Raw genomic sequence first — 26,750 nt, 5'->3', positions numbered from 1 at the left:
TTGGTAACCCATTGTTTAGATTGCTGTTTGGTCTCAGGAGTATAGTAATGTATCCATGTTTCATCCACAGTGACGAAACGCCGCTTAAAGTCCTGCGGATTCTTCCTGAGCAGCTGCAAACCATCCTTGCAACACTTCACATGATTCGGTTTTTGGTGAAGCATGAGCAATCGCGGAACCCATCTTGCGGATAGCTTTCTCATGTCCAAATGTTTATGCAAAATATTATGTACACGTTCATTCGAGATGCCCACAGCACTAGCAATCTCACGCACCTCAACTCTTCTGCCATCCATCACCAAATCATGGATTTTGTCAATGATTTCTGGAATCGTAACCTCCACAGGGCGTCCAGAACGTTCAGCATCACTTGTGCCCATATGGCCACTCCGAAAATTTTGAAACCACGTATAAACGGTTCTAATAGAAGGTGCACAGTCACCGTAATGTTTATCAGGTTTCTCTTCAGTCTCCTGATGCGTTTTGCCTTTCATAAAGTAATGTTTAATCACCACACGAAATTCTTTTTCGTTCATTTTTTTAACAATCACTCGACTTCCTTGATTCAAACGAATGCCAAACACAAAGAAATAGACCAATATGGCTGAAACTTGGAGTGCGTTCTTTCCAAAGATGCTACCAACTAAACATGAGCTAGATATGCGCCGGTGGTGCCATCTCTCGGACTTTGCACGGACTTTTCAAACGCCTCTCGTTCTTTAATGTTCATTCAATTGTTCCAGTTGATTGCATTGACACTTTGCTGATCCACGAGTTTGTAGTTTACAGTGTATCAGAGAACAGTGCCAAACCACACAGGATGCGATGATTTGACACCTAGCGAGTACTAAAAAAACCGTTGGGATTGATGGTGAAAGTACAACATGGCAAAGAGAATTGTGTTATGAAAGTCACACAGTTTTCCTATCACTAGACTTTGGAATGTTTACGCTTTTTTCACACTTTCTTTCCCGCAGACGAGATGATACTATTAATCTTCTAGCACACATTTTTGTGCATTTCACAGTAGGTCTCCTGCCTGCAGGACGCCCCCACAAACAAAACAAGCAAGAAAGGAAGATTTGGGTATAACGTTCCGTCGACAATGACGTCATCATGTCGAAACACAAGCTCAGATTAGGGAGGGTTAAAGGAAGGAAATTGGCCCTGTCCTTTCCACAACAACCATCCAGGCATTTCGGACGTGGCTTTGAACCGCCGCCCTCCAGAATGTAGAGAAAATCCTCAAGAATGTGACCGAGTCCGAACGAGCACTAGGTGTGTACCGCCTTGAGGTTCGCTACCCGCAGAGCTTATAACCCGGCTTTACCGCCTGCTCTTAACTGCACTCGCTGTCTTTCCGTACCAGTCTTAAATGCGGCTGTGATTGCACCGTTTCTGCACTACAGTTAGTTGGGAATGCCGTATGCAGCGGTATTATTTAAGAGCGTACAGATTTTCCCTCCCTACTTAGTTTCTTATGCACAGTGGACAAGTTTGCGTTTTTGGAGAAATGTTGATTCTGCTGAAAGATCTGTGAAAGATAACTCAGTCAAAACGGCGTACAAAAAACCGCTCAACGCATTGATTACGTATAAAATGCTCGCCATAACAATAAGTACAGTTATTCTTATGAAATCGCTTTCGATGGATTTGCCAACTCAAAAGTGGAATTGACATCTTTCAAATAAACCTAGACCTCAGGCTATATAGAGTACTCTGTCACTGTAACCCACATTCCGGCAAATAAGATAAAAGCAAAATAAAATTCTCGTTGTTGTGTCGATCAGCTACAAGAAAGGACAACGAGACTGGCACGAGCTGTTTGCAGTCATGTGAGATTTTTACTGAAAACTTACAAATCTGGACTTTCGAAGAAAGAAAGCTAATATTTCTCTAATGCCTATCTAAGAAATCTCAAGAATCGGTTTCTCAAAGGAAAATCCCCAAATATTTCCCAGCGACCTACACCACTTCAGAAGAGTCTATAAAGACTAGCACTTCAGAAAACAACCGCCTGCCACGCTCTTCACCATGTTTCGCGAGGGAGGCTGGGGCGGGAGGTGCGTTTAGATTTTCTACGGTTTCATTTGTGAATCTGTCTAATTGGTAGATGCCTTGCCCACACAAGTCTGCAGTTTTGAAGTTATTCAGAGTGTGATTGAACAGAAATACTGTGACTGCCAAACCTCTGTGTTTAATGAAATTATCATCGAAACGAGCAAAAATAACAATTTTTCGTAGCATCTGACGATGGTAAATGCTTGTCAACATTGAAGAATATTTGCATACCTAATAAATAACATGATCTGATTACTCTCTCTCTCTCTCTCTCTCTCTCTCCCTCCCTAGGGAGCACATAGAAAATGATAAAGTGATTACCAAAATTTTTAGTAACTTCTCAGGTAAACAAAATATTACTCGTCAATTCAGTTAAGTGTCTATATTGTGGCCATGCAATTATATTAAAACCTCCACCTCTGGTTTCTCAAACTGCAATGGTTTTCCTTGTTAATGTTCAGTCAAATGCGAAACAGGATTGAATGAAACTTTAGAAAAGATTTGCAGAAACGTGAGACGTGGCTTGGGCTCCGCTGTGTAGCGTGAGTATTGGAGAGAGAGCGTTCGCCACCGAAGTTTTCCCTCCGCTACTGAGCTGCAAGTCTCTCCCCGGCGTTTTGCCTCGCCCGCAGCTGGCGCGCGCTTTCGTCACGCTCTCGTGCGCCCTCAGTCAATTTCCGATTGAGCGTTTGATTCCCAGATCGAAAATTAATCCGACTCGGTCGGCTGAAGCGTCAAATACGTAATCGCGTACTTCATTTACGATTAAGCCCCCTGCCGCTCCTCGTATAAATGTCACAAACTTCATTAATTTCGTAATCCGAACAGGGGTAACTGGTGTGCCTCCGTCGGGACTACACATGACTCAACCACTGTACAGCATTTAATTTGGTGTCTATTGTAAAAATTACTCAGCCGGAAGCTATTCACGTATCTCATGAAACAAATAAAAGTAATAAGGTTCTCGGAATGGAATAGAAAGAAACGACTTACCTCAGTGAAACTTTTTTATTTTTCATGATCATATCGATGCTACGATGTTCCCAACCCTCGATCTCATGTCGAAAATTAGGTTCTTCCCGACCTGCAAAATACCCAGCAACTTCGGCCTTCAGATCTCTGGTTGAAGGAGATCTCCGTCCACCCTGAAAATTTATAGCGTGGGAAGGAGATGAAAGTCTGATGGAGCCCTGGCAAATAAGGTGGATGCGACAACAATTCGTATCATAGTTGTATATTTCTGCATGGCAACGACACTTGTGTGTGGACGCGAAGTACCTTGATGAAAGGTAACTTTCTTCCTTGCTAGGCCTGTTTAGTTTTTCGCTTGTTTTTTGCTGTAGTTCGCGCAGGAGGTTATCTTAGTATTGTCTTACAATTGTTTGACCAATGAGAAGACAGTCTGTCAGCAGAATCCGTTTAGAATCCCATAAAAATGACGTCATGACCGTTCCGACGTATTGCCTTCAGAGTCGCTGCACCCATCTAGCAGATAATTTTCTCGTATACAGTTCCGCTAATAAAATGTGATACGCCCATTCAGATGACATCCCTACAGCTTCATAGATTTCTTGCACTTTCAGTTGGCGGTCCTCCATGACCATCTTATGAACTTTTGCAATAATTTCTTGGATAGTGGCACATTTTCGCCGACCACTACACTGACCATCTAAGGTGTTCCGATCAAATTTGGCAAGATGGTGCTATAAAGCAGCAGAGTTACCCATTGTTTTCTGAAAATTGGCATGAATTTCCTTTGCTTTCATACCTTTCTTTATGAAATACGTATTCACTGCTCGAATTTCCATTTTTTCCGTCTTATCAAATCACTGTAGGGGAACAACAGCAGAGAGAATTCCGCACCACAGATCTCTGCCCAGATCACTCTCGCGTCATGTGTTTCCTTACAAAATACACTGTAGCGCCAAAGAAACTGGTATAGGCACGCGTATTCAAATACAGAGATATGTAAACAGGCAGAAACCGGCGCTGCGGTCGGCAGCGTCTATATAAGACAGCATGTGACTGGCGCACTTGCTAGATCGGTTACTGCTGTTACAATGGCAGATTATCAACATTTAAGTGAATTTGAACGTGGTGTTATAGTCGGCGCACGAGCGATGGGACACAGCATCTCCGAGGTAGCGATGATGTGGGGATTTTCCCGTGCGACCATTTCACAAGTGTACCGTGAGTATCAGGAATCTGGTAAAACATCAAATCTCCGACATCGCTGCGGTGGGAAAAAGTTCCTGCAAGAACGGGACCAACGACAACTGTAGAGAATCGTTTAACGTGACGTATGTGCAATCCTTCCGCACATTGCTGCAGATTTCAATGCTGGGCCATCAACAAGTGTCAGCGTGCGAACTATTCAATGAAACATCATCGATATGAGCTTTCGTAGCGGAAGGCCCACTCGTGTAACCTTGATGGCTGCACGAGACAAAGCTTTACGCCTCACCTGGACCCGTCTACAACGTCATTGGACTGTCGACGACTGGAAAAATGTTGCCTGGTCGGACAAGTGACGTTTCAAATTGTGTTGAGCATATGGATGTGCGGGTATGGAGTCAACCTCATGTATCTGTGGACTCTGCATGTCCGCAGGGGACTGTTCAAGCTGGTGGAACCTCTGTGATGGTGTGGGGCTTGTGCAGGTGGAGTGATACGGGACCCTTAATCCGTCTAGATACGACTCTGACAGATGACACGTACGTAAGAATCCTGTCTGATCAAGTGCATCCACTCGTGTAAATTGTGCATTCCGACGGACTTGGGCAATTCCAGCAGGGCAATGCGACACCCCACACGTCCAGAATTGCTACAGAGTGGCTCCAGGAAGACAGTTATGAGTTGAAACACCTGGCCACCAGACTCCGCAGGCACGAACGTTACTGAGCATATTCGGAATGCCTTGCAGCGTGCTGTTTAGAAGAGATCTCCAGCCCCTCGTACTCTTACGGATTTACGGACATCGTTGCAGGAGTCGTGGTGTCAGTTCCGTACAGAACTGGTTCAGACATCAGTCGAGTGCACGCCACGTCGTGTTGCGGCACTTCTGTGTGCTCGCGGGGACCCTACACGATTTGAGGCAGTTTCTTTGGACCTGTAGTGTATTTTATCCATCTTCAGCAAGTGTATTTCTATTTACTGAAATAATCAGCAACCAGTTACACAAAAGGATTTCCTTTTCCTTTGGCGGTTCAAGGCACCTAGTGCCCTACTTCACAAGGTTATAATTATCTATAACCTGCGAGTCTCAAACGTAAGATGCATGCAGCATATGACCACAGCAATATGCTGCATGCATCTTATGTTTCATACTCGTAAATTATGCGATAGTTACTATGTTCTGAAGAGGGAAACTGGTAAAGGAAACAAAATTTCTTCTTGTGCAATTGGCTGCACTGCAGTTTTCACTGAAACATATATAAAAGCTTTTGCCTTTTTGGCCAGTGTAATATGCAGAGCACCGTTATTGACACGGTTTTGTGTTTTCCTCCTATCTGACTTAATCGACAATGAAAGACTTTAATTGTAGTAAAAGTAGCGTAAAATAACTATAAGGGATTTCGATATTATGGAGGACGGAGTGAAGAGTGTCCCAGAGGTATTCTCTTGCAGTGGTGGAGCGATAGATGTGCAAAAGTTTTATGTCATACATGCTAGGTCTCACGTAGAATCTGACGACAGTTTATTTGTGTTTCAGGTCGGATACAGGAGAGACAACATCCAGAGGACCAGCTGTCTGTGAGTAACTCCTGCCTACCTCAAAACGTAGTGTTGGTAGAATACTGGTGATCTGCGCTCCGCGAGCTGGCGCAAAGGTCGTCCCGAGGAGCCGGCATTCAACACGACGCTGCTGACATACAGTGCGTGCTATGCGCTAAGCAGCAGCTTGCTCTGTGCCCTGTCTAGAGCAATTCTAAGTGGGTTTTATATGGATGCAATGATTATTTTTCTCCCTGTATATCCTATAGTCCAGTCAAATAGCAGATATACCTTGCAAAAGGTGGGGTAGAAGAGTTTATTTTTTCAACTCGTTCATATGGTTGGAAAGATTAGAAAACCGAGTTTTGCCAACAAAATTTCGCTTGGGAAAACTTTCTGCTGTCAAAAAACTTGGAAAATTTCGGCCTTTTTTCAGTTTTTCCAAAATATCTCACTTTTTTGCTCTTATCGCTTTAACGTCTATTTTCTTTTTTAAGGAGCACAAAATTCTCTACAAATTCGATTCTTGCAATTTTTTTCTACTCCCAATATCTAGGGCGCTACAGCGCCTCAAAAAACACCAAGTTTTCAAATTTTGATCATAGTGGCAAGATATCTTATTTTTGAACACTATTTTTCAGTTTCTGTTTGTGTAGTATAAATACATTATACATCATGTTATATGTTGGAATTTATCACCTCACTTTCAGGTATTCAATTTCTCTGTACGCAACATGAGGATTGCTGGGCACCCAGCTACTGTGATTCTTACATCACTACCTGAAGTTCACTATGGGCCACCTCAGCCCTGGTATTTGTAAAACTATAAATATAAAAATACATCATTAAGAGACATAGACACACACACACACACACACACACACACACACACACACACACACACAAAATAAATTGTCTCAGAAACTGAACTATTATTAGCTGCAATAGGCAAACTAATTAGGTAGGTAATTATTCTTGTGTATAAAAGCCACACAGTTGACATTAAAAATAAGTAGCTTTATTACAATTAAAATGCATTTTGAGTTACTAAAAAATGTTGACAGTCCTGGTTGTGTAATACTTGTAATATCGCACTTTAGCACACTTGAGACAGATATGAGCATCACTTCCAACGTTTTGATGGGCCAGGTTCCTCAGTGTCAAGAGAAATACCTTGAGTTACGGATTCAGGGTCTGTACATAGGGTTGATCCCAGATTGACATCTTCTTTAAACAGCGAGTCAGCCTCAGCAAGTTTGTTGGTTTCGTCAGCGGTTTCCTCAACATCCTCCATATAAACATCTTCATATAAAAATTTTGGCACGTTTTCACAGTAGACCCCAGTATATTTCTTGCAAATTGAAGAACATTTCAAACCCGATTTTCTGCAGGAGCACGCTCCGCCACAGTTGAGCTTGCATGAGCATGAAACAATGTGAAGAAGTGCTTCAGGTGCTGGATCTTGGCTCGTTATAACGGGTATTGGACCGTGGTCATTGTGATTTCAGCCCCATTTCTCAGGAGGTTTCCAGTTTCCCATCCAACTTTGGACTTGTTGGTACTGTGGGAACTGATGACACCTCCACTATACAATGCGATAGTAATCTGTTCTCTTGCTGTTATTGTTTCTTCACATGTAGCATGTGTTTTATTGAACGTGCAAAGCGCTGAGGATAGGTGTTCATTTTTCGCAACAATATTGCAGCACTTAATTTTTCCTTGACCAAAAAAAGCGGTTGTTGTATTACATTCGCTAAAGGCGTGAGTGAACAGAATATATTCACTGTCAAACTTGCAAGATGCAGTGAAAAACCACTTTTCTGCATTTCCTCTTCCTGGCTTTAAGAAAAACAAGTTTTCAGTGCCTTGCCCCAAACCGGTCATGAGCACCAAGCAGGTCAACATCTTCTCCTACAATGACAACACTTCCAAAATCTTTGGTTCTTGAAATGGCAGATGTTACAATCATAACGTCAGCGTCTTCTTGTGCCTGGTGCACTTCAATGCTACACTCCAGAAATTCCTTTTTAAGAAGTGTGATCAAACGCATCTTGTTTCGTTCGTTGTACAAGAACTTGTCCTGAGGGACTCGGTTCACCATCTCTGATTCAACCACAACGAATCCTCTCAGCATTTGTCTCCCTCACATGGATACTTATCAAATACAATAGCAAATTGAGATCCAAAATGACGTTGCAGGCAAGAAACATAGCTTTGGGCTGTTGACTTGAAGGAAACATTTCGAGTCCAAGTCACTTTGTGGATAAGGTACCCTCCATCAATGACAAAAAATTTACTCGGTCCACCTGACTTCACATCTTCCACTGGAACGAAGGCATTGTAGATTGAAGATTTTGTTCCATTTCGCATGCCTTTTTCTGAGAACATATACTGAATGGAAGCGACTCCAAACTGTAGGACCCTTATTGTTGTGTGCTAATAGCTGTCAGCGCGCTGTTAACTATCACCAGAGATAATCGCCTTCCGCCCGCTGAAGAATAAATACGCTTTTGTCCGCTAAAGAACAATTCCTACATACTTTTTCTTATAACTAATCATTAACGTCAATGAACTGTAGAAAATGTACGGCACCCGCATGCAATCGTATTACATATTGTAACACAAATAAACTTCACGCAATCCGACGTGAATGTGTTCGTAGTTACTGAATATGATGCTGTTTGTCCTGGCCCTGCAGCAGAGTGAGATGGTAAATTCCAATGAATAACATGATGAGTAATATGTTTGTACTACACAAATAGAAACTGAAATAACAGTGTTCAAAAATTATGTAATTTGCCACTTTGCTCGAAATTTGAAAAATTGGTATTTTTTGACGCGCTTTAGCGCCTTAGATACTGGAAGTAGAAAAAAATGGTAAGAATCAAATTTGTAGAGAATTTTGTACTCTTTAAAAAAGAAAATAGACGTCAAAGCGATAGGAGCAAATGAAACTGAGATATTTTGAAAAAAACTGAAAAAAGTCCGAAATTTTCGAAGTTTTTTGATTGCAGAAAGTTTTCCCAAGAGAAATTTTGTTGGCAAAACTTGGTTTTCTAACCTTTCCAACAATATGAACGAGTTAAAAAAATAAAATCTTCTACCCCACTTTTTGCAAGGTACAGGCTTTTTTTCTGACAGTTTCACTGGACTACTAGGCTTCAGTTTTAACAATACAGATTTTAACGTTTCTTTCATGATGTAGGCAATTTACAGACTTCATGCGAACATTGTAGGCATAAATATTATAATGTACCTTCTTCTTTCTTTCCTGTTGACTTTTCCCGTTTCTCCACAGGGTCGGCGTTGTTATATCTGTTTTTGCAATATTGGTGGCAGTCGGTTGCCCGATGCCATTCCTGACGCCACCACAACTAACGGAAAGAATTCAGTGTACTCCAACTGTCTGAATCTAGCGTAGATCCCATTATGAAATGTGGTAAAGATTTGTAATCGGTAAGGAGGATTCGATGCTGGGCTGGCTTAGATCCCCTTCTCTGGAAGGGGCGCGTTAGCGTTCTCTGCTGTACGGGCGTTTTATAAATACACTCTAAGGATTGCAACCCTTGTGCAAGCTGTTATTCGGCTTGGCACTGTTGATAGAGTTGTTGGATTCCTCCTGAGCGATATCATGCCAAATTCTGTCCAACTGTCTCGTTAGATCGTCAGAATCCCGAGCTGGTTGGAGGAAACTGCCCATAATGCTTCAAACGTTCTCTAGTTCGGTAGAGATCCAATGACCTAGATGGCCAAGATGGGGTTTGGCAACCACGAAGACAAGCAGTAGAAACTTTCGCCGTGTGCTGGCGGGAGTTATCTTGCTGAAATGTTACGCGATGTTCAGCAGTATTCTGTAACACCACGTTTCAAAAGCCTCTATTCTCTTCTTGTCTAAATTGTTTATCGTCCATAGTTCACTTCCATACATGCCTACGCCCCATACAAATATCTTCAGAAAATACGTCCTTATACTTAAATCTACATTCGATATTAAAAAAATTGTAAATAGCCTTTCACTCTAGTTCGGTAGAGATCCAATGACCTAGAGGGCCAAGATGGGGTTTGGCAACCACGAAGACAAGCAGTAGAAACTTTCGCCGTGTGCTGGCGGGAGTTATCTTGCTGAAATGTAAGCCTCGGACGGCTTGCCAAGAAGAACAACAAAGCGGAATGTACGAGAATATCGTCCACGTATGGCTGTGCTGTAAGGGTTCAGCGAATGACTTCTGGTTGTCAGGCCGTCTATCTATATCCGAATCCCGCTCCAGCTACTGCCGGGTCTGGGTGCTGACGAGTCCTCTCCATTTGGCTCGGTCCTCCCACCACTTTTCTTCCTCCACTTGCTGCCAGGTCACACCTCTCCTTTCTACAGATATTCTCACTCCCATTTTCCACCGTGTTCTTGGGCGCCCTCTAGGTCTTTTCCCATCCATCTTTAGTTCTTCCATAATTTTGGGGAGTCTGCCCATGCATCCTCTTAACATGCCCATACAATCTTAATCTCTTTCTTTCAATTTCTTCTCTCATACTTTCTTGTTTGAGGTCCTTTCTAATCTCTACATTCCTTACTCTGTCCATTCTTGTTTTTCCCTGAACTGCTCTGAGAAATTTCATTTCCCCTGCTTGCAGTCTGCTCCAGTCCCTTTCTGTCATTGTCCATGTTTCTCCACCATAGGTGACAATAGGGATGCAATAATTCTTATACATAAGTAGTTTTGCTCTTTCTGAAACTTCATTATTCCAAATCAGGTGTTTTATTGTTTGATAGAAATTGCCTCCCTTCTGTAACCTCCTATTAATTTCGTTCGTTATTCTTCCATCCCTAGATATTTGACTCCCTAAATAAGTGAAACTTTCTACCACTTTGAGGGGTTCTCATTTCAAAGTAATATTTCTGTTGATTCCTTTCTCTCTTCCAAATACCATTACTTACTCTTATCTTTATTTATTTTTAATCCATACCTTTTCATTATTTCCTTCCACGCATCAAGCTGTACCTGTACATCTACCTCTTTATCACCCCATATTACCATATCATCTGCAAAAATCAACTTTTTACTTTTTCTTTTACTATATCTTTAACTGCCCTATTCATTCCCTCCATCACAACATTAAAAAGTGCAGGAGATAGAATACTTCCTCGCTTAAGTCCTTGTCTTATTTCGAAGTATTCAGAGTTCCCCATTGGTGTTCTAATTCTACAATTGTGTCCTCTGTACATTGTCTTTATAACATTAATGTATCCATCTTCTATATTCATCTTCTTCATCTCTTCCCAGAGTCTTTCCCTGTCAACTGAGTCATATGCCTTTTCTATGTCTAAAAACCATTATCACCCTTTTGTTATACTCCCAACTTTTTTCCATCAGTTGACGGATCGAAAATATCAGGTCGATCGTGCTTCTTCCTTTCCTAAACACATGTTGTTCTTCACTCAGCTCCTTTTCTATCTTTTCATTTATTCGATTTAGTAAAATTCTTTCAAAAATCTTGGCTGTATGACTCATAAGGGGTATTCCTCTGTAGTTTTTACAAAGTCTTTTATTGCCTTTCTTGAAGATGGGAACAATGTCTCCTGTTCTCCAGTCGTCAGGTATTATACTATTTCTCCACACGCTTGATAGTACTCTATACAGCCACTGCATTCCCACTGGACCTGCTGCTCTTATGTCCACTGATACTTCATTAGGTCCTGGGCTTTCCCCCCATTCATCTTCTTCAAAGCTCTTTCCATTTCTTCCCGTGTAATTTCTCCTAATTCTGCTTCCCAACTTCTCTCAATTTCTCCATTATTTGTTGTTTCCTCATGTACCCGCTCCTCAGCGTTTAACAGCTTCTTAAAATGTTCTTTCCAGAGATCTTTTATATTCCCTGGATCTTCAATAATGGTACCGTCCTCTGTTTCCATCTTTACTGGTACTTCAGAAGCCTTCCTTTTATTTTTCATCATTTTATAGAACATTTTCTTATTGCTCTTCACATCTTCTTCAAGTTTTTTTGTAAACTCTTCCCATGCCTTTTTCTTTGCCGTTTCCACTATTTCTTTGCACCTCTTCTTTTCCTCTATATATATTTTATGGTCTTCGTCATTTTTAGTTTTCCACCACTTTCTCCTTGCCCCATTTTTTCGTGTAACTGCTTGGATTGTGGTATCATCCCACTAACTTGTCTGTCTTATTTTTTCCTTTCCAGATGTTCTGCCACATACTTTTTGCGCTGCTTCGACTAAAGTGTCTTTGAATAAACTCCATTCTTTTTCTACATCGCAGAAAACTTCTTTTGGAAACTTTTCTGTGATTAATTCTCTGTACTTCTCAGCACATTCACTCTCCTTCAGTTTCCAATCCCGTATCCTCACCACTTTCTTCTGTTTCCTATTTTTCACACACTGATTCATTTTCCATTGTCCCACCAGTAATCTATGGTCTCCATCTGCACTCACACTTGGAATTACCTACACATTTGTTACTTTCTCTCCCCATTTCCTATCTACTAGAATATAATCAATTACACTCTTGGTTCTTCCATCCCAACTGTATCTGGTGATAACATGACTTTCTCTCTTCATAAACCAGCTGTTTGCTATTTTCATTCCATTCCTCTGGCACAAATCCAGGAGTCTTTCCCCTTCTTCATTTCTGCCTCCATATCCAAAACATCCCAATATTTGCTCAAATCCCTTTCTGTCTTTGCCTACCTGTGCATTAAAATCTCCCATCACTATATTAGCACTCTCTATATGGTTTTCTAACACATTTTCAAAGTCCATCTTCTCTTCTTCGCTACATCCCACTGGAGGTGCATAAATCTGGATTACTTTTAGTGTTTCTTTTTGGAATCTCAGGTTTAAAATTATGATCCTGTCTGATATATATCTCACATTTTCAATACAGCTTTGTACATTCTTATTCACCGTCACTGCCACACCATTTCTTCCAGACCTGTTATTCCCACTCCAGTACAGTTTTCCTCCTCCTCTCAAATTCTTCTCACCTTTTCCCTTCCACTTTGTTTCGCTTAATCACAATATATCTAACTTCCTCTCTGTTAGTACATCTGTCATTTCTTCCATTTTTCCATTGAGGGTTAATATATTAAGGATGCCAATATTTAGGTTATTTTTTAGTCCAGTTAGGTTATTTTGTAGTCCAGTTGTGAGGCCGTATGGCGGGCAAAAGCCAGGTTGGTATCTCACCGGTGTACGTGGCATCTCGAGACACGTCGTCGGCCTAGTATCTCATTGACTGGAGTAGAATTGTGTTCAGTAACGAGTCCCGCAAATCTTGGAGCATATTATAATGCACGAATTTCGGTGTTCCGTCGTTTGGAGACGAGTGCTATTGTTGCAGTGGTTAGAATGATTTTTATTTTCCGAACAACCACAACTAAGTTACCAGACGACCAGTTCAGACCGTCCTGTTTGGCTGTCCTTAGATCCAGATTCTGCACCTTTGTATCATGTGTCGCCCTCCGCTAGTCAGTCATAATTACTCCAGTCTGTTCGCCCATCCATTTGTTCGTTCGCCTGTTTCCCATTGTAAATCTCACCACGAGTCTCTACATTGCCTGATGAGCTATCCACGCTTTTGAACCGTTTTCCGCATCAAATGTTTAGGTCTCAACTGCCGCAACTTCGAATTCACAGATTGTAAAGTTTCATAAACATTGGATGACTGGTTTTGGACACGTAAAATCTAATCAATAAGTTTTATGCATACAATACCTCTCTTCCATATAATAAATATTTGTGTGTTTAAATTCTATTTAGCTTACTAACGCATAAGAGGTAATTTTAACTCTTATGTTTATTACTTCTCGTGTCCTTCCAGTCGTACTCCTCAAATGCCCTTAACACAAAAACTCATGAAGTGGTTCTATGTTTCGTTGTTAATTAGGACTATTTCTTGTTCGATATTTTGATTATACACTGATGGGAAAAATTTGTAACACCAGAAGACAATTAATGTAGAGTAATGAAGTTTAAGGAATTCATTTGTCTAAGTAACATATTTAAGTGACTAACATTCCAAGATCACAAGTTAATGAAAACTCGAGATAAACCAGTGCGAATGTGAAATGCTGGTACTTTAATAACCGGTGTTGCACATGTGCCGGATGTGAGTTTGTGGGATGGAGTTCCGTGCCTATTGCACTTGGTCGGTCAATAGACTGGCGGTTAACGTTGGTTGTGGATAATGCTGCAGTTGTCGTCCGATGATGTCTCATACGTGCTCGATTGCAGACAGATCCGATGATCGATCAGGCCAAAGCAACATGTCGACAGTCTGTAGAGTATGTTGAGTTACAACAGCGGTATGTGGACAAGCGTTATCCTGCTGGAAAACATCTCCTCGAGTAGTGTTCATGAATGGCAACACAACATGTCGAAACACCAGATTGATGTACAAATTTGTAGTCAGGGCGCGTGGGGTAACCACGAGAGCGCTCCAGCTGTCATACGAAATCGCAGGTGTCATCAGAAAACAAAACAAAAAATGGCTCTAAGCACTTTGGGACTTAACATCTGAGGTCATCAGTCCCCTAAACTTATAACTACTTAAACCTAACTAACCTAAGGACATCACACAGATCCATGACCGAGGCAGGATTCGAACCTGCGACCGTAGCAGCCGCGTGGTTCCGGACCGAAGCGCCTAGAACCGCTCGGCCACATCGTCCGACATCAGATAAAAACAGTAGACGCCACCGCGGCCTGCGATAAACTCTCTTTTGACACAATTGAAGTCGCAAATGGCGGTGGTTTGGCGTCTTTGGAATGCACGCTACAGAGTATCTGGCTCGGAGCTCCCCTACCAGCGCCACTCTTATGCGACTGGCGCGAAATTTGAACAGACATCATCGTTCAGGTGTAGAAACACGCCTACCGACTTTCGTTTATATCGTACAACTTCGTGTTGGCGTATCGATTTTTTTCCGTCAGTGTTATTTTAGTCGTAATTATCGAGTTTCAGATTTTTACCTGCAACAGAGGGAAATAGGACAATGCCACCTGCAAAATGAATGCGCTGCACACACGACTCGATGTTTAAGCTGATGGTAGTTTCGTAGGATGTTGAGAGTTAGGTGGACTTGTATAACAAATGAGGAGGTCTCTGCAGAATCGGTGAAGAAAGGAATACAAGAGAAAGATTGACAGGTAGAAGGAAACGGATGATAGGACATAAAACGGTAGGGAATAAATTCCATGATACTAGTGATACTAGAGGGAGCTGAAGAGGATAAAAACTCTAGGGGAAGACAGAGCCTGGAATAGATCCAACAAATGATACTGGTCGTTGGGTGTACGTTCTACTCAGAGATGAAGGCAGCCGTGGTGTGTCGCATCCAGTAAGTGCGAAAGAAAGTGTAAAAAGAGTGGGTTTTAAACGGCATCTGGACCTGATACGTCTACTATTATTGCAAGAGCGCACCCCTATTATGGACCAGAGTGCCATCTTCCCAGACAAAAGAGAGCCTGGTTTATGATGAGGACATCAGATGGTGCCTGTGGCCCATTCCTTCGACGATGCAGACAGCTGGCTGTTTCAGAGACACTCTCGAAGTACCGTTATTACTAAGGTAAACCACCTCTCCGAAGCGCTCGTAATATTTTGATGGCGTTTGCTTACAGCTGCGTGCAGGAAACGTGCTGTCTGTCCCCGTACACATTAACATTTACTGAGGTTATGAATTAACATGAACTGTTCCCTTGTTGTCGTCAACAGTCAGATAAACACATCTTTCTGTTCATGACAGTAGCAATATATTAAGAATATTACGATCTTTTTCATCCTAATAATTCTTCTTCTTTGTGCCTCTGTTTTGCATCGGCGAGGGGTTGGCGTGGCTATTAACGGATTTGGTGTTGCTGGTGTAATGGCTGGCCTGATGATCTTCCTGTCGCCACCCCGTTAACCCCGGGACGGAATTTGTCTACCCCAATTTAGCGTAATGTTATTCTTGGGAAATCGAGTGAAACTTTTCTAAATGTTTGTGAATCGCGTAACTGAGAGGAGACCTGGGTACAAGGCCGGTATTCACCTGTTGGGACGTAGGATGTGGAGAGACCGCCTAGAAACCACATCCAGGCTGGCCGACACACCGACTCCAGAGGGTAATCCGGGGCCGCCCCATCCCCCTCCGCCTCCCGGAACCGACGCTTTATCACGCATGTCTGTCCGGGCTGGTCTTTTTTAGATTAATACAATAACAATAACTGTAGTTATTATGAGAATAATAGTAAAAAACCGTGAAAAATGTATAAAACGGAAAAAAATTAAATTCTAAAATGATAACAAAATATAATGTATACAGGGTGTTACAAAAAGGTACGGCCAAACTTTCAGGAAACATTCCTCACAAACAAAGAAAGAAAATATGTTATGTGGACATGTGTCCGGAAACGCTTACTTTCCATGTTAGATCTCATTTTATTACTTCTCTTCAAATCACAGTAATCATGGAATGGAAACACACAGTAACAGAACGTTCCAGCGTGACTTCAAACACTTTGTTACAGGAAATGTTCAAAATGTCCTCCGTTAGCGAGGATACATGCATCCACCCTCCGTCGCATGGAATCCCTGACGCGCCGATGCAGCCATGGAGAATGGCGTATTGTATCACAGCCGTCCACAATACGAGCACGAAGAGTCTCCACATTTGGTACCGGGATTGCGTAGACAAGAGTTTTCAAATGCCCCCATAAATGAAAGTCAAGAGGGTTGAGGTCTGGAGAGCGTGGAGGCCATGGAATTGGTCCGCCTCTACCAATCCATCGGTCACCTAATCTGTTGTTGAGAAGCGTACGACTACTTCGACGGAAATGTGCAGGAGCTCCATCGTGCATGAACCACATGTTGTGTCGTACTTGTAAATGCACATGTTCTAGCAGTACAGGTAGAGTATCCCGTATGAAATCATGATAACGTGCTCCATTGAGCGTACATACTGACGAAACTAAAATGAGCTCTAACATGGAAATTAAGCGTTTCCGGACACATGTCCACATAACATCTTTCCTTTATTTGTGTGTGAGGAATGTTTCCTGAAAGTTTGGCCCTACCTTTTTGTAACACCCTGTCTAAAAGCATTCTTCATCTTCCGAAGCAATTCTTACGTTTAACTCTACTGCCATCCAGTTCTTTGCTTGTCTGGGTAAACCTCGTGTGATAACATATTGTTGGGCGTTCACCGTATACCACATTTTGAAATTTCTGTTTTCCAAATAAAGCCCAATGGCCTTGTAGTAACTGGCATCGCCTTGTGCCAGTGGTTTGCTTTCTGGCTACGCAGTGTGAACTCAAATTTCGAAGTAAACAGAATTTATTGCGTATTAACTATGTCTACTCGCAATAACAAGAAACAGAAAACCAGTTGTACTTTTGTACTTACGAACAATAATACAAGATCAACAAGGAGAATCGAAACAGTCTTAAATATATGTGTTCAATATAATAGTAATAATAGTTCCATGTAACAAGCAGGACCGACACAGGAAACCGAAATCTCCTGAAAGTGTGAGTGAGGTATCCTCCGAAGCTGTACACACTCCAGCCATCTGCATTCCTTTGAGTTGATCCTTTCAAAGATGCTATGAGACATTTATTGGTGGTCTTATTTAGAGTAGTGCCAACGGCCTTGCCACAGTGGTAACACCGGTTCCCGTCAGATAACCGGAGTTAAGCGCTGTCGAGCTGAGCTAGCACTTGGATGGGTGACCATCCGGTCTGCCGAGCGCTGTTGGCAAGCGGGGTGTACCCAGCCGTTGTGAGGCAAACTGAGGAGCTACTTGTTGAGAAGTAGCGGCTCCGGTCTCGGAAACTGACATACAGCCGGGAGAGCGGTGTGCTGACCACATGCCCCTCCATATCCGCACCCAGTGAAGCCTGTGGGCTGTACAGGAATCACGTTCTGTTAATGCAAACCGATGGTCCACATCTACAGTACTGTAGACCCTGATATCACTGTTTAGAGACGATTATAATACTGTACCGACCTCACAACATAAGAATTGTCAGATTGTGTTTTGCCGATGTTATGCACATGGCGAGGGTACCGTTCGTGTCCCGTCATGCCACTACGTAGGTTCCTCTCTTTCATGGATGTCTGGAAACAGTTCATAAACACGACGCCCGGTGTGCTTGTTGCCCCAGTCCCTTTGCCACGCACAGGAAATTAAAGTTCGTGATTTGTTGGGAAGCGCCGGCCGGTGTGGCCGTGCGGTTAAAGGCGCTTCAGTCTGGAACCGCGTGACCGCTACGGTCGCAGGTTCGAATCCTGCCTCGGGCATGGATGTGTGTGATGTCCTTAGGTTAGCTAGGTTTAAGTAGTTCTTCTAGGGGACTGATGAGCACAAATGTTAAGTCCCATAGTGCTCAGAGCCATTTGAACAATTTGTTGGGAAGTAATGTGCCCATGTTAACAGTTTCCCTTTCTGCAAACAATATTCGAGGCGATTATATCGGCAGGACACATAACGAAAATCACTAACATCTGTCTTTTTTCATCTAAGTGTAATCCCAAATACCTACATAACACACTCCTGTAAAAGAAAATTCGTCTTTACTTGACAGTAGGATAGTTAGTCAAGGTAAGCCTCCCTTTAATTAGTAAAAAGGTTGTATTGTGAATAATTATTGTGTTTGTTGTTCACACATTGGAGACAGAGCACTCGCTACTTTTATGTGCAACTATCACCTCGAGTCTTCTGAGACATGCACAGACGTTAGAGACGTAATACAAAATCGGGTTGGGGAATGATGGATGGGTGGAGGGGGGAGGGGGGGGGAGAAATCGGTCCTGCTTTTTCGAGGGAATCATCCCGACATTCGCCGTAACCGACTTACGGAAATCTCGGCAAACCTGTATCTGGATGGATGGATCAACGGGGATTTGAACCGGGTCCAGTGCCTTAATTAATGCGTCGTGTCGCTCGGTAGACTTGTACCAGAAGGTCATCTATTTATGCTGCGACGCCGGTAACATAATCATCTCAGAAGAGCACGGTTAGAAGCAGCTACGTAGTGAAATCACAAATTATTGGCCACGTTGTGGTAATGCGTTGGATTACGTTTAGCTATAAAGCGTACCACTCAACAGTTCGTTCTCTACAGTAATCTACTAGACTATGGCGAAGGAACTTGGGGGATATCTTATTTAGCCTAGCTAACATCGCAGGCCACCAGAGCTAATCAGGGCCCCTGCGACGCCAACCGTGCAAGAAATAGCAACTGCATGTTTCCTAGGGATGCGGCCAACCATGTGTACGAGGGGCGTTTGAAAAGTCCGGGCAAAGTCCGAAAGATGGCACCACCGGCACGTATTGAGGTCATGTTTAGTTAGTAGCAAAAAATGGTTCAAATGGCTCTGAGCACTATGCGACATAACTTCTGAGGTCATTAGTCGCCTAAAGTGGTTCAAGTGGCTCTGAGCACTATGGGACTTAACATCTATGGTCATCAGTCCCCTAGAACTTGGAACTACTTAAACCTAACTAACCTAAGGACATCACACACATCCATGCCCGAGGCAGGATTCGAACCTGCGACCGTAGCAGTCGCGCGGCTCCGGACTGAGCGCCTAGAACCGCTAGACCACCGCGGCCGGCTTAGTCGCCTAGAACTTAGAGCTAATTAAACCTAACTAATCTAAGGACATCACACACATCCATGCCCTAGGCAGGATTCGAACCTGCGACCGTAGCGGTCGCTCGGCTCCAGACTGTAGCGCCTAGAACCGCACGGCCACTGCGGCAGTTAGTAGCATCTTTGGAAAGAACGCACACCGAGGTTCAGCCATGTTGGTCTATTTCTTTGTGTTTGGCATTCGTATGAATCAAGGAAATCGAGTGATTGTCAAAAAATGGACAAAAAAAATTCGTGTGGTGATTAAACATTACTTTATTTAAGGCAAAACCACCTAGGTGGCTAAAGAGAAGCTAAGTAAACATTACCGTGACTCTGCACCTTCGATTAGAAGAGTTTATAAGTGGTTTCAAAATTTTCGGAGTGGCCATATGGACACAAGTGATGCTGAACTTTCTGGACGCCCTGTGGAGGCTACGACTCCAGAAATCATTGATAAAATCCATGATATGGTGATGGATGACGGAAGAGTTAAGGTGCGTGTTATTGCTTGTGATGTGGGCATCTCGAATGAACGTGTACATAATATTTTGCATAAACATTTGGACATGAGAAAGCTATCCGCAAGATGGGTTCCGCGATTGCTCATGCTTGGCCAAAAACCGAATCGTGTGAAGTGTTGCAAGGATAGTTTGCAGCTGTTCAGGAAGAATCCGCAGGACTTTAAGCGGCATTTCGTCACTGTGGATGAAACATGGATACATTACTATACTCCTGTGACCAAACAACAATCTAAACAATGGGTTACCAAGGGAGAATCTGCACCAAAACAGGCCAAGACCATTCCTTCGGCCCGAAAAGTTATGGCGACTGTCTTTTGGGATTCGCAAGGGATAATCCTCATCGACTATCTGGAAAAGGGTAAAACTATTACAGGTCCGTATAATTAATCGTTATTGGACCGTTTGAAAACCGACCTGCTAGAAAAGCGCCGGCGATTGGACTGCAAAAAAGTCCTTGTCCATTACGACAATGTACCAGCACACACCTCAGCAGTTGTGGTCGAAAAATTAATCGAAATAGGATTCCAACTCGTTTCACATCCCCCCTACTCTCCAGACTTGGCTCCCTCGGACTACTATTTGTTCCCCAATTTAAAGAAATGGCTGGCGGAACAAAGATTTTATTCAAACGCGGAGGTGATTGCAGCAACTGATAGCTATTTTGCAGACTTGGACAGTTCATACTATTCGGAAGGGATCAACAAATTAGAACAGCGTTGAACGAAGTGTATAAGTCTAAAAGGAGACTTTGTCGAAAAATAAAAATGGTTTTCCCCGTACACGTAAGTAGTTTTTATTTTTGCACGGACTTTTCAACGCCCCTCGTATACCCGTATTTATTGCACCTTCGTCAGGTTTCAGCTTCCTGAAGCGAAAGTGTTTGGCGTGCAGTAGGTGGCCCAGAAGCCGCAGCAGAAGTGTTGTGGGCTGGACCTTGGGGCCGCCTCGTGACGTCACACTGTAGGCGCTGCCAAGGCCGCGACCGCGGCCGCCACACCACAGCACGCCTCCGGCTGCACTCGCTCGGGTCCTACCTGCCGATGCGTCGCTCATTTACGGCGACGATTGTAACGCAGGGGCGGCGCCACTTTTACCGGCTAATCTGACGGTCCACTATGCACGTCCCGCACAGGCAGAAGAAAGAGGTGGTCTTCTGCTAGATCCCTGGACACATGGGAATCGAGGGAATGAGAAGCTCGACAACGCAGCGAAAGCAGTCTACAAGAAAAATACCACAGTTCACTTTAGTGCCCTCCCACAAGCTATCGTGTCGTGGATGACGAAGGGAGTGTTGGCTGATAGGATATGCTGTGGAAGTGGCCCACAACAAGTTTGCCTGTCGGCCAAACCAATTATTCGACCGTGGCGCACTTCCTTTCGAACTCAAACAAGGAACGAGGTGATCCTCACTCACCTCCGTATCGGACACTGCCCAATGATACATGCTTACCTCTTGTACCATAAACATCTGCCTGAGTGCAGTGTTCGTGCCATCACATTCAAGCTGCGACATGTTTTAGTATCGTGCGTTATGTATTTCGATAGGAGGGAAGTCTTTTGTTTACGCAGGAACTTACTCTCAGTTTTACGAGATGAAGAGACGATAGCAAGAACATTGACATTTTGCGTGGCGTGAGGACTCCTTCGCAGTTTAACTGGACGAAGGTTTTAATGTGTTTTTGGGTGTTTGGCACGTTCTGTTAGTTCTGAGATCAACCAGCCCCTTTAATGCTGTCCACTGTTTTATTAATACTATTGACGTATGACAACGGTATGAATAGATAAAAATTATGTATGTTGAGTTCCATCTTTTGCGACTGTGATAAAGTCTAAGACCAAACGCGTTTTGCTTTATTTTGAAGCATCCTCAGTGGTCAGTCAAACAATGTAATTTTTCTTACATTTTTGGGATGCTAGGATAATACTTTAACTTACTACTATAAGCAGTATTAATTATTAATACTTGTTTCTTACGCCATTCTTCATGTCCTTCTTCACATGTGTGTTCGATTTTAGCACACACCGTAATCACTAACACTAAATAAAATTCACGCACGTTTTGAACTGTGGAGAACCACTGCCATCTCGACATTTTTTGTACTTTGTTGTGATGTGCGCAAAGCTTTCGTCTTTTGTTTAATTTCGGTGGTAGCGAGAGCGGCTGCTATTTCTCTCTCTCTCTCTCTCTCTCTCTCTCTCTCTCTATATATATATATATATATATATATATATATATATATATATATGTGTGTGTGTGTGTGTGTGTATTTATTTACTGTTTTTTAAATTTTCTTATTATTACTATTTTAATTTGTTTGTATATTTATGTATGCATATGTGTGTGTTTCCCATGGTGTAAGAAACAAAAAAACTGTGAGTAACAGTAATAAGTAAATTAAAGTGCGAGAACTGTTCATGATCCTAGAAAACCAAGATTGTAAGAAAAACTGTATTGTTACAGTGCCACTGAAGGTGATTTTAAAGTAAAGCGAGAGGCACTTGGTGTTGATTACACTTCTTAATGTCGCAAAAGACGATATTTAACCTATATAAATTGTATAATTGTGACTGCGGAAAAAGAGGCGGAGAAACAAAGACGACGACAACATGTGTATGGATAGACATAGTGGGGATTGTATCTGAAATTTTTTTGTATAACAGTGGCTGTAGTTACGAGGTCTGTTTATCATTCTTGTATGTCTGTTAGATGCTGTTCAGTGTTGTATTGAGTAGAACTGTGTCGCAGAGTTTGCGAATTTCGTGATGGCACAGTTAGAGGAGCAATGCGTGTGCATTAAATTTTGCGTGAAACTCAAGAAAACCTTTTCAGAGACACGTCAAATGGTGCAGTAAGCGTACGGTGATGAGTGCTTAAGCCGTACTCGGTGTTACAAATGGTTCACACGGTTTAAAAATATCTGGACGGAAGTTAAAGATGACCTTTGTTCAGGACGCCCTTCGACGTCTACCGACAATGCTCATGTCAGGAACGTCAACAAAATTGCGTGTACCAATCGAAGACTGACTGTGCGAGAGATTCCAGAAGAATGTAACATTTAAGTCGGATGATGTCATGAAATCCTCACACAGCATCTTGGAATGCATTTTCTTACCGCCAAGTTCGTCCCACGGATCATGAGTCAAGACCAGAAAGACCTCCGCTGCAATCTGTCAAGAGATTTTGGATCGCGCAGATGAGAACGAGATGTTCCTTAAGAGAACCATAACTGGTGATGAACCGTGGGTCTACGATTATGATGCATCTTCACAGTGGGTGGGGAAATGTTCTCCAAGACCAAAATGAGTTAGTCAGTTCAGGTCAAATTTTAAAGTCATGCTGACAATTTTGTCTGGGTTTGAAGGATTAGTTCATTATGGCTTCGTGCCACAGGGACAAACTGTTAAGTGATGGCTCTATCGGGCCGTGTTGCGACGCCTGCCAGAAAATGTGTGAAGGAAACGGCCTGAATTGTGGCGAGACAAGTCAAGGCTCTTGCGTCACGACAACGCAGCCGCACATTCGTCCCTTTTGGCGCGTGACTATTGCAGAAAAAACAAAATCACTGTGCTTCCTCATCCTCTGTACTCTCCAGACGTGAATCCTGAGGAGTTTTTTTTTAATTTCCAAAGTGAAAAACCATTTAAAGGACGAAGGAGACCATGCGCAATAAGTACACTACTGGCCATTAAAATTGCTACACCACGAAGATGACGTGCTACAGATGCGAAATTTGACCGACAGGAAGAAGATGCTGTGATATGCAAATGATTAGCTATTCAGGGCATTCATACGATGTTAGCGCCGGTGACGACATCTTCAACGTGCTAACACGAGGAAAGTTTCCAACCGATTTCTCATACACAAACAGCAGTTGACCGGCGTTGCCTAATGAAACGCTGTTGTGATGCCTCGTGTAAGGAGGAGAAATGCGTACCATCACGTTTCCGACTTTGATAAAGGTCGGATTGTAGCCTATCGCGATTGCGGTTTATCGTATCGCGACATTGCTGCTCGCGTTGGTCGAGATCCAATGACTGTTAGCAGAATATGGAATCGGTGGGTTCAGGAGAGTAATACGGAACGCCGTGCTGGATCTCAACGGCCTCGTATCACTAGCAGTCGAGATGACAGGCATCTTAACCGCATGGCAGTATCGGATCGTGCAGCTACGTCTCGTCGCTGAGCAAGACAACAACCATCTGCACGAACAGTTCGACGACGTTCGCTGCAGCATGAACTATCAGCTCCGAGACCATGGCTGCGGTTACCCTTGACGCTGCATCACAGACAGGAGCGCCTGCGATGGTGTACTCAACGACGAACCTGGGTGTACGAATGGCAAAACGTTATATTTTCGGATGAATCCAGGTTCTGTTTACAGAATCATGATGATGGCATCCGTGTTTGGCGTCATCGCGGTGAACGCACATTGGTAGCATGTATACGTCATCGCCATACTGGCGTATCACCCGGCGTGATGGTATGGAGTACCACTGGTTACACGTCTCGGTCACCTCTTGTTCGCATTGACGGCACTTTGAACAGTGGACGTTACATTTCAGATGTGTTATGACCCGTGGCCCTACCCTTCATTCACCGAGCGAGGTGGCGCAGTGGTTAGCACACTGGACTCGCATTCGGGAGGACGACGGTTCAATCCCGTCTCCAGCCATCCTGATTTAGGTTTTCCGTGATTTCCCTAAATCGTTTCAGGCAAATGCCGGGATGGTTCCTTTGAAAGGGCACGGCCGATTTCCTTCGTAATCCTTCCCTAACCCGAGCTTGCGCTCCGTCTCTAATGACCTCGTTGTCGACGGGACGTTAAACACTAACCACCACCACCACTACCCTTCATTCGATCCCTGCGAAACTCTACAGTTCAGCAGGATAATGCACGACCGCATGTTGCATGTCCTGTACGGGCCTTTCTGGATACAGAAAATGTTCGACTGCAGCCCTGGCCAGCACATTCTCCAGACGTCTCACCAATTGAAAACGTCTGGTCAATGGTGGCCGAGCAACTGGCTTTTCACAATACGCTAGTCACTACTTTTGATGAACTGTGGTATGGTGTTAAAGCTGCATGGGCAGCTGTAGCTGTACACGCCATCCAAGCTCTGACTCAATGCCCAGGCGTATCAAGGCCAGAGGTGGTTGTTCTGAGTACTGATTTCTCAGGATCTATGCACCCAAATTGCGTGCAGATGTAATCATATGTCAGTTCTAGTATAATATATTTGTCCAATGAATACCCGTTTATCATCTGCATTTCTTCTTGGTGTAGCAATTTTAATGGCCAGTAGTGTAAAAGGTAAGCATAGAAAAATTTTGTGGACGAAGTTCGGGAATTTTTTGAACATACCTAGTATATGAGCTTTGCTTTTCGTTTTAACAAGAGAGGCTACCAGTACAGCAGTAGCTTGAGAAAGGTCGCTGATGACCATGCTGTTCAGCGCGCAATATTTGTAATCCATCCATCCGTCCTACGGCCTGTCCAGAAACCCTGCTGTGGAGCCGGCTGGCGGCTGCAGTGTCACTGAGCCGCGGCGCGCTGCCTCGGTGTGACGCCAGCCGGCTAGGCAGCGTCCTTGCCTGGCCGTGAGGTCCCGCACATTCCTTTCTCTCGCACGGCGGCCCACGCCGCAGCGCTCAGCACACAGCCCACCGTGTCTCTCTCACCTCTGCTTTGCTGCAGCTGCAGCCGACTCCTGCCGTCCCGCCCTGCGTCTGCAGTGTGCGTATTGCTGTCAGGCACAAGATTCCGTCTCTGTGTTTCCTCTTATTTTGCACGTCGGGTGGCTCCTGCGCCCCTCCGCTGGGGCATAAGATGGAGCTGAACACGCTGGGAGGTATTTGGCACTTTCCCCGTCTTAGAAAGTCCGTGCTGTTTCCCGTTTCCACAGCTCGATTCGATTTAAATGGCGGAATGTCTGTCCCGGACGAACCGACTCATTGCGTTTATGATGAGAGTGCTGTCACTGGTATTTTAAATACACTGAGTGGAGTCATGGGAGGGCTATGGATGTGATGTCGGTCGTCGGCCGTTCACTTACCTCCGTGCAGTCGTGATAGAAACGGGTTCCTAACATTCAGATCTGACTCTCACAACAAACCGCTGATCGCCTTTCGTGACTCTGCGGAGGCGATGTAATGCAGACATTTCTGGTCGTGCTGTGCGGCGGTTTACACCTTTAGGAAACGTTGTCTCTGCGGCACTGAAGATTCACCATAGACACTCCTGACCTCGAAAACTGGAATTCTCTGGTATGCTATGAACGAAGCATCTTAAATAATCATCCCTCGTTCAAAATAAAATAACTTGCGACGTGCTGCCATGTTCGTAACGTATCTGCTTAGCTGGCCGGGGTGGCCGAGCGGTTCTAGGCGCTACACTCTGGAACCGCGCGACCGCTACGGCCGCAGGTTCGAATCCTGCCTCGGGCATGGATGTGTGTGATGTTCTTAGGCTAGTTCAAAGTTCTAGGGGACTGATGACCTCAGAAGTTAAGTCACATAGTGCTCAGAACCATTTTTCGTATCTGCTTGTAACAGACTGCTCAGATATCTTGTCTACACTTTTCAGGAGTCTTATACGGCACACCTTCGAATGGGACAACCCTTTCCGCGGCCTTTCCAACTCAGTTAATCCCCGTACACGAGTTTGTTCCTGTATACGGCTTGCTGGGAGTCACGCTAAAATGCAAATTACTGTCCCATCTGCCGAAAACAACAGGTTGACTTGTTGCTGAAGATGAGAGATCGGCATAAGCGAATATCATCGCCGGCAGTGCGCAGTGCTGTAGCATAGCGGGGCCCAAATCCGGA

At 43.7% G+C, this 26,750-nt stretch overlaps 1 protein-coding gene across 1 annotated transcript in view; it reads left to right on the top strand.

The window, feature by feature from the left end:
- The window catches only part of LOC126252653 (uncharacterized), a 915,736-nt gene that overhangs the window by 372,652 nt on the left and 516,334 nt on the right, over positions 1-26,750 (top strand). The window contains exon 4 of the mRNA XM_049953555.1: positions 5,774-5,814. Coding sequence (XP_049809512.1) covers positions 5,774-5,814 — 41 coding nt within the window. The remainder of the gene's footprint in view (positions 1-5,773; positions 5,815-26,750) is intronic.

This window comes from Schistocerca nitens, chromosome 4 (assembly GCF_023898315.1).
Source record: "Schistocerca nitens isolate TAMUIC-IGC-003100 chromosome 4, iqSchNite1.1, whole genome shotgun sequence".
NCBI classification, from domain to species: Eukaryota; Metazoa; Arthropoda; class Insecta; order Orthoptera; family Acrididae; genus Schistocerca; species Schistocerca nitens.
This window is presented reverse-complemented; position numbering and strand designations above follow the sequence as displayed.